At 38.9% G+C, this 9360-nt stretch overlaps 1 protein-coding gene across 1 annotated transcript; it reads left to right on the plus strand.

Annotated features, from left to right (window-relative positions):
• Window positions 1–431: 431 nt before the first annotated feature.
• Window positions 432–8604, plus strand: SDR42E1 (short chain dehydrogenase/reductase family 42E, member 1). The gene is made up of 2 exons (XM_023752539.1): window positions 432–525; window positions 7253–8604. Exons 1-2 carry the CDS (start codon window positions 458–460, stop codon window positions 8361–8363), a joined length of 1179 nt encoding a protein of 392 aa, XP_023608307.1. The 5' UTR covers window positions 432–457; the 3' UTR covers window positions 8364–8604.
• Window positions 8605–9360: the final 756 nt, after the last annotated feature.

The raw sequence follows: 9360 nt of genomic DNA on the forward strand, positions 1-9360 counted from the left end.
AGGGCTAGAGTTCTTTTCTTGCTTTTTCTAGTACATGGGAAAAAATGGTTCTCCCTGCCAAATTTGAATGAGTTCTTTCCAAAAAGGCTCTAATTTTTTTCCAATGATCAAGAATAATGCCTTACATTTGGAAAAGTGTTTTGCGGTTTCCAAAGCATTCCCAGGTAATTGTTATTGAACCTTCACATTGACCTTGTCAGGCAGACAGAGCAGATATTTCTGTCCTTATATTACATAGGAAGAAATTTGAAGCCCAAGAAGTGAAGGGAGGAGGAGTTGGCTAACTTCACACAGCCATGACTAGAACCTAGGCCTTAGCTTTTCTTTCTAGAGCATACTGCCTTTTTGTTTTTGTTTTTGTTAGCCCCAAATTAGGGATAATCATATTTGCATTTGGATCAGTAACAGTGTTGCATACTTCTTTCTTATAGGTCCAGTTTTCTTCTGACTGCCACATATGGACTCCCAAAAATCTCCGAAGGAAACTGTCCTCATTACAGGAGGAGGTGGCTATTTTGGTTTCCGGTCAGTGCATCTGTAAAATATGTCTATGAATTATTTTACTGGTGGTTGCTGATTAAAAAAGTATAGCTTTCAACTCTGACATTAATACAGTATATACTTTTACTTGTTTGTATAGTGTTAAGCCAGGAATGAACTATTTTGCCCACTGCTCAGATACTAAAATTGAGAGCTACAGGTATATTCCATGTTAAGAAAAGTTCTTTTATTTTTTTATTTAAATATTTATTGCTGAAAGTATTACATATGTCCCCTTTTCCCCCCCATTGACCCATTTTGGCCCACCCTTGGCTCCCACCCCAGCCCTTCACCACCCTATTGTCTGTGTCCATGGGTTATGCATATATGCATACAAGTTCCTTGGTTGATCCCTTCCCACCCACCCACCCACCCACCCACCTCTGCCTTCCCTCTGAAATGCCACACTCTGTTCCATGCTTCTATGTCTCTGGATCTATTTTGTTCATCAGTTTATTTTGTTCATTAGATTCTACATATGAGTGAGGTCATGTGATACTTGTCTTTCTCTGACTGATTTCATTTAGCACAATATTCTCTAGGTTCCTTCATGCTGTCTCAAAGGATAAGAGATCCTTCTTTTTCACTGCTGCATAGTATTATTCCATGGTGTAAATGTACAACTTTTTTAAGCACTCATGTACTGATGGATGCTTGGGCTGTTTCCAGATCTTAGCTATTGTAATTGTGCTGCTACGAACATAGGGATGCATACATTCTTTCTGATTGGTGTTTCAGGTCTCCTAGGACATATTCCTGGAAGTGGGATCACTGGGTCAAATGGCAGTTCCATATTTAATTTTTTGAGGAAACTCCATACTGTTTTCCATAATGGTTGTACCAGTCTGAATCCCCACCAATAGTGTACTAGGGTTCCCTTTTGTCCACATTCTCGCTAGCATTGTCCTTTGTTGATTTATTGATGGTAGCCACTCTGACAGGTGTGAGATGATATCTGTCATTTTAATTTGCATCTCTCTGATGATCAGTGACTTTGAGCATATTTTCATATGTCTCTTGGCCATCTGTATGTCTGCTTTAGAGAAGTATCTATTTAGGTCTTTTGCCCATTTTTTAATTGAATTGTTTGTCTTCCTTTTGTTAAGTTGTCTGAGTTTCTTATATATTTTGAATATTAACTCTTTATTAGATGTATCATTGCCAGATATGTTCTCCCGTGCAGTGGGATCCCTTCCCTTTTTGTTTTATTGATGGTTTCTTTTGCTGTTCAGAAGCTTTTTATGTTCATGTAGTTCCATTTGTTTATTTTCTCCTTAGTTTCCTTTGCCATAGGAGATATATCTATAAACATATTGAAATGAAAGATGTCTGAGATTGTGCTGCCTATGGTTTTTTCCTAAGATTTTTATGGTTTCATGGCTTACATTTAAGTCTTTTATCCATTTTGAGTTTATTTTTGTGTATGGTGTAAGTTGGTTGTCATTTTTTTTTTTTTGCGTATATCTGTTCAATTTTCCCAACACCATTTATTGAAGAGATTGTCTTGACTCCATTGTATGCTCTTGCCTCTTTTCTAAAATATTGAGTGTAATGGCTTGGGTCAATTTCTGGGTTCTCTGTTCTGTTCCATTGGTCTATATGCCTGTTTTTGTGCCAGTACTAGGCTGTTTAGATTACAGTGGCTTTGTAGCATAAATTGATATCTGGTAATATGATCCCTCCAACTTTGTTCTTTTCTCAAGATTGCTGTGGCTATTTCGATCTTTTTTGGTTTCATATACATTTTTGGAGTATTTGTTCTAGATTTGTGAAATGTGCTGTTGGTAGTTTAATAGGGATTGCATTGAATCTGTAAATTGCTTTGAGTAGTATGGACATTTTAGTGATGTTAATTCTACCAATCCATGAACACAATATATTCTTCCATTGTTTATATCTTCCTCTATCTCTTTTTTCAATGTCTTATAGTTTTCTGAGTACAAGTTTGTTTCTAAGTATCTTAAATTTTTTGTTGCAGTGGTAAATGGGATTGTTTGTTTAGTTTCTTTTTCTGAGAATTCATTATTGGTGTATTAAAATGCCATTGATTTTGAGGTGTTGATTTTGTATCCTGCTATTGCCAAATTCATTTATTAAATCTAGTAGTGTTTTGGTGGAGTCTTTATTTTTTTCTATGTGCAGTATCATGTCATCTTCTAATAATGAGAGTTTTACTTCCTCCTCTTGAATTTGGATGCCTTTTATTTCTTCTTCTTGTCTGATCACTGTGGCTAGGACTTCCATTACTATGTTGAATAAGAGTGGGGAAAGCGGACATCCATGTCTTTTCCTCTTCTTAGGGGAAATGGTTTTAGTTTTTGCCCATTGAGTATGATATTGGTTGTAGGTTTGTCATATATGGCCTTTATTATGTTGAGGTATGATACCTCTATTCCCACTTTGCTAAGAGTTTTTATCAAAAATGAGTGTTGAATTTAGTTGAATGCTTTTTCTGTGTCTATTGATATGATCATGTGATTTTTGTCTTTCAGTTTGTGTATGTGATGTATCACATTTATTGATTTGCAAATATTGTGCCAGCTTTGCATCCCTGAAATAAATCCCACTTGGTCATGGTGTATGATCTTTTTAATAAATTGCTGGATCTGATTTGCTAGAATTTTGTTCATCAGGGATATTTGTCTGTAATTCTCTTTCTTTGTGGTGTATTTATCTGGTTTTGGAATTAGGATAATGCTGGACTCATAAAAAGAGCTTGGAAGTGTTCTTGGATCTTTTGAAATAGATTAGGAGTATAGGTGCTAGTTCTGCTTTGGATGTTTGGTAAAACTCCTCTGTGAACCCGTCAGGACCCAGGCTCTTGTTTACTGGGAGTTTTTTGATGACTGCTTCTATTTCATCAGTTGTTATTGGCCTATTCAGGTTTTCTGATTCTTTCTGATTCAGTTTTTGAAGATTGCATTTTTCTAGGAATTTGTCGATTTTATCCACATTGTCCAGCTTGTTGGCATATAGTGGTTCATAGTATTTTCTTATAATCCTTTGCATTTCTGTAGTGTCAGTTGTTAATTACCCATTTCTGTTTCTAATTTTATTTACTTAGATCCTCTCTCTTTGTTTCTTGATGAGTCTGGCTAACAGTTCATCAATTTTGTTTATCTTTTCAAAAAACCAGCTCTTGGTTTCATTGATCTCTTGTATTATTTCTTTGGTCTCTATGTCATTTATTTCTCCTCTAATTTTTATTATTATCATCTTGTTGTTTTCTTTCTAATTCTTTAAATTGTAGGGTTAAATCGTTTATTATTAACTTTTATTTTTGAGGTAGGCCGGTAGTGCTATGAACTTCCCTCTCAGGACTGCTTTCGTTGTGTCCGATAGATTTTGGGTTGTTGTGTGTTCATTTTGATTTGTTTTTGGTAAGTTTTTGATTTCTTTCTTGATCTCATTGGTAACACATTCATTGTTTAATAACATCCTATTTAGCTTCCATGTGTTTGAATGTTTTTGAGTGTTTTTACTATATTTGATTTCTAATTTCATTCCATTGTGATCTGAGAAGATGCTTGATATGATTTCAATCTTCTTGAACTTGTAGAGACTTGTTTTGTGTCCTAACATGTGGTCTATCTTTGAGAATGTTCCATGTACACTTGAGAAGAATGTGTATTCTGCATCTTTGGGGTGAAATGTTCTCTAAATGTCAATTAAACTCATCTGATCCAGTGTGCCATTTAGAATATATGTTTCCTTGTTAATTTTTTGTCTGGAGGATCTATCCAGTTAAGTCAGTGAGGTGTCAAAGTCCCCTACAATGACTGTATTCCTGTCGATCTCTCCTTTAAAGTCCTCTGGAAGTTCTTTTATATATTTAGGTGCTCCTATATTGGGTGCATATATGTTTACCAGGGTTATATCCACTTGTTGGATTGATCCCTTTAGTATTATGTAGTGACCTTTACTGTCTCTTGTGATGGCCTTCATTTTGAAGTCTATGAGTATTGCCACCCCAGCTTTTTTTTTTTTTCATTTCCATTTGTATGAAAAAATTTTTTTCATCCCTTCACTCTCATCCTGTATGAGTCTTTTGTTCTGAGGTGAGTCTCTTATAGACAGCATATAATTGGGTCATGTTGTTGTATTCATTCAGCTACCCTATGTCTTTTGATTGGAGCATTTACTCCTTTTACATTTAAGATTATTATTGATAGATACTTATTTATTGCCATTTTAATTATTTATGCCTATGTTTCTCTGCCTCTCTATTTCTTCTTCTCATTACAGCAGTCCCTTTAGCATTTCTTGCAGTGCTGGTTTAGTGGTCATAAAGTCCTTTAGCTTTTTTTTTTTTTTTTTAAATCTGGGAAGCTCTTTATTTCACCATCTATTTTGAATAATAGCCTTGCTGGATATAGTAATCTTGATTTAAGATCCTTGCTTTTCATTACCTTGAATACTTCATACCATGCCCTTCTGGCCTATAGAATTCTGATGAGAAATCATTTGACAGCCTTATGGGAGGTCCTTTTAGGCAACAAATTGCTTTTCTCTTGCTGTCTTTAAGATTCTCTCTTTGTCTTTAATTTTTGGCATTTTAATTATGATTTGTTTGGGCCTGGGCCTATTTGAGGTCTTATTGTTTGGGACTCTCTGTGCCTCCTGAACTTGTGTGACTTTTTGCTTCACAGGTTAGGGAAGTTTTCTACCATTATTTCTTCAAACACGTTCTCTATCCCTTGCTCCCTTTCTTCCCTTTCTGGCATACCTATTATGTGAATATTGTTACATTTCATGTTGTCCCACAGCTCCCTTAAGCCGTCCTACTGTTTTTTTCTCTTTGGTTCTCTGGTTGAGTGATTTTTTTCTACCCAGTCTTCTAATTCACTGACCTGATCCGTGGCTTCCCCTACTCTGCTGTGTATTCCTTCCAGTGTGTTCTTTGTTAGTGCTATGTCATTCTTCATACTTACTGTATCTTTTCTCATGCTCTTGAGCATCTTTGCCATTATTATTCTTAACTCTATGTCTGAGAAATTTCTTATCTCCATTTCATTTAGCTCTTCTTCTGGAGAATTCTCTTGTTCTTTCATTTGGGGCTTGTTCTTTTGTCTCCCCATTTGGGCTTCCTGTTTGGGTTTGTGTCTGTGTATTAGATTTGCTATGACTCTCAATCTCTAGTGCAGGACAATGTCAGATGCTGTTTGTGACTGGCCCTAAATACCCCGTTTGGAGGTATCAGCAATCCACAGCTTGTGGCTCTCTCTGCTGGGGCTGGGTCCCTTTGGAAAGGACCAAGATGTGCATCAGAGTCTGCTTTTCATATCCCTTGGCCTGGGGTTAGGTCAGGCAAATACTCAAAGCCTCCAGAGACCCACCTCTGCCTGCAATCCCATTGACCCTCAGTCTTGATTAGCCTCAGGCTATCGACCACAACGTGGGGTGAGAGGTCTTCCAATAGGGTGGGGTAACTTCCTTCCCCCCAAGTGAAAACCTCCTGGATAGCAAAGGTCCACTGGAGAAAGATGTCCTTCACAGCGTGAGGGAATGACTCAGCACAGGAAACCAGGGTGGCTGCCCTCTAAGCTCCAACCCCAGAGCCCCCAGTCCTGGCTTCTGCTCACACAGCTCCAATCCACTCTGCCAGAGCCCAAGGTGAGTGGCTGCACATGATATTTTGTGCATTGGCCCTTTAAGAGGGTGCCTGTATTTCCAGCCATCTCTCTGTGGCAGACAGCAACCCAGCTACTTTTCACAGCCAGATGTTATGTTGGCGCCTTTCTCAGTTCTGGGGCTCTGGGCTGGGGAGCCCATCTTGGGGTTTAGACCCCAGAGTTCTCAGTGGGAATCCCCCCACAGCTGAGATAATCCTCCCCTTCCACCCCCACCCCCGGAACTTCAGCTGCTGTCTGTGGGAACTAGTCTAGTTCTTTCATGCCTCTGCACTTACTACCAGTCTCTGTGAGGTCTCCACTCTCTGTCCTTGGTTATAAGGTTCTGTCCAGCTAGTCTTCAGTTGGTTTTTCAGGGTGTTTTTTCTGTATTTTACTAGTAGTTGTATTTTCAGTTTGGTCCTGGGAGAGTGTCAATGTAGCTTCCACGTACTCTGCTGTCAGTTTGGAATCCTCTAAGCACTGTCATCCATATATTGTCCATTTTGTCAAGAAAAATTCTTTATAAAGCCATTAAATTGTGGAAGGGAGATATTCACATCACTAAACAATTTTAAATAATGGCAATTCTTGCCTGGCTGGTATTTCTCAGTGGTTGAGTGTCAACACATGCACCAAAAGGTGGCTGGCTCCATTGCTGGTCAGGGCACATACCTGGGTTTCAGGCTTGATCCCCAGTAGGGGGCACGCAGGAGGCAACCGATCAATGTTTTTCTCTCATCAACGTTTCTATCTCTCTTTCCATTCTCCCTCTCTCTCTCTAAAAATAAATTTAAAAAAATTTTAATAATAGCAGCTCTTTCAGTTTTCATTCATAAATATTCCCAAGAATGGATTGTAGGTCCTAGAACACGGAGGGGTGGGGGGCAGGGACGTAGCATTTAGATGCCACCAACTCATTATAATTTAAGTAGATGTGAGTATTCTCAATTTTTTAATATTTGTGTAAGACTTGCCCCAGTGAACATGTAAGGTGTGGGATTCAGGTTGAGTCAAGAAGTCTTGGTAAATTATTTTACACACTTTTCCTAGGCATAGCTTAATAAGTGACTTGATCTAATTTTTACTCTTTATTATTTCAGCCTGGGCTGTGCTCTGAACCAGAAGGGAGTCCATGTGATTCTGTTAGATATCAGCAGCCCTGCTCATACCATTCCAGAAGGAATCAAGTTTATACGCGGAGACATCCGCCACCTCTCTGATATAGAGAAAGCCTTCCAGGATGTGGACATAACTTGTGTGTTCCATATTGCCTCTTATGGTATGTCAGGGCGGGAGCAGCTAAATCGAAAGCTGATCGAAGAAGTCAATGTGGGGGGCACAGACAACATCCTCCAGGCTTGCTGGAGGAGAGGGGTGCCAAGATTAGTTTACACTAGCACTTTCAATGTTGTGTTTGGAGGTCAAGTTATCAAAAATGGAGATGAATCTCTCCCTTACGTACCTCTTCACCTCCATCCTGATCACTACTCTCGGACCAAATCTATTGCAGAGAAGAAGGTGCTAGAAGCCAATGGTACATCCCTGGATAAAAGCAATGGTGTCTTAAGAACTTGTGCTCTGAGGCCAGCTGGCATCTATGGGCCTGGAGAACAAAGGCACCTTCCTAGAATAGTGAGCTATATTGAGAGGGGTCTGTTCAAGTTTGTGTACGGGGATCCCAAGAGCCTGGTTGAATTTGTCCACGTGGATAACTTGGTGCAGGCTCACATTCTGGCCTCAGAGGCCCTGAAAGCTAACAAGGGCTACATTGCCGCTGGGAAGCCCTACTTCATCTCAGATGGCATACCCGTAAACAACTTTGAGTTCTTCCGGCCTTTGGTTGAGGGCCTGGGCTACTCATTCCCATCCATTCGCCTACCCTTGAACCTCATCTACTGTTTTGCTTTCCTATCAGAGATGGCCTACTTTGTTTTGGGTCAACTCTACAACTTCCAGCCCTTCCTCACCCGCACAGAAGTTAATAAAACTGGCATCACACATTACTTTAGCCTAGAGAAGGCCAAGAAGGAGCTAGGTTATGAGCCTCAGCCATTTGACCTCCAGGAAATAGTAGAATGGTTTAAAGCCCGTGGTCATGGCAGAAGTCCTGGGAATCATGACTTTGAGTGTCTTATTTGGGTTGGGCTGTTGGTCTTACTCTTGGTTGTAGCAGTTTCTACATGGCTGTCCTTTGTGGGTTTTTCACTGTGAAGGGTGAGTTAAAAATAAGGAGCTGACCACACTTGCTGAGATGGTTTCACAAAGAAGGAGGACTTCTTAAATATAGATGGATCGGTATAGATATCTGGTGCCAAATTTTGGCTCTTCAAATTGCTACTTAAGGATAGATTATTGGATTAAGTTTTAATTTCTTATCTCCTTGTACTAATCCTGATGGGAGAAAAAAGAAGCAGATAAATTTGAAAATTGTTTTTGTGTGTGTGTGTGTCCTCCCTCTTTAGATAGATGCAGTAGTAGTCATTTTGGAGCCATGGAGCTAAACTTAGTTGGATTAGAAATGCCTTACCTGAATTTGTCAGAAGCCAAAAATGTACTTATTTTCATTCCATACACTCTGATTCTACTTAAAAGGGACTAAAACACACTCTGATACAGGAATGACAAACTGCTAACAGGCTTAAGATGTATGAAAAACACCAAATTGGGCCAGATCCCTACAGACCAATGCTCTGGGGAAATGGTGGGTGTTATAGGGGAGGCATTAGCTATTCATAGCATATGTTTTGGGAATTAGTCTTTGCCTGTTGTGATATAAGCATATTACAGCTGTGTGACCATGTGCTAATGTTTGATGTTTAAACTAATAGACTTTTACCTCACCTCATAAGATTCTTTTGAGGATTAAATTAGACACAGGATGTAAAGTTCCACTCAACAAAGTTAAGCCATTATTTTTAATATTGTTACTATACATTCCTTATGAGGGTTTTCTTACTCAGGTATTCTGTTGAAAAGGTGTTGTTGCTACTAATCTTTCTGGAATGCCCTCAGAGTCTGTAACAAATGTGTTTGAATATACTCACTGTTTGTGATCTTTTAGTCTCTGAGAACAGGTTGAAGTTTAGGAAACAGCTAAAAATCTGATGCTTAAGGAAGATGAGCAAGCTAATGATGCCATTTATAATTAAAAACAAAGCACAACTCTATACTAATAGATTGGTTTTCTTACTGGGGAGAATTCTGATTC

This window comes from Myotis lucifugus, unplaced genomic scaffold, assembly GCF_000147115.1.
Source record: "Myotis lucifugus unplaced genomic scaffold, Myoluc2.0 scaffold_35, whole genome shotgun sequence".
Taxonomy (NCBI): domain Eukaryota; kingdom Metazoa; phylum Chordata; class Mammalia; order Chiroptera; family Vespertilionidae; genus Myotis; species Myotis lucifugus.

Bases quoted from the DNA above. Each gene is read 5' to 3' on its own strand.
- SDR42E1 (XM_023752539.1), top strand. From the start codon at position 458: ATGGACTCCCAAAAATCTCCGAAGGAAACTGTCCTCATTACAGGAGGA. The intron at 526-7,252 runs GTCAGTGCATCT...TTATTATTTCAG, and splicing joins GGTGGCTATTTTGGTTTCCG to CCTGGGCTGTGCTCTGAACC.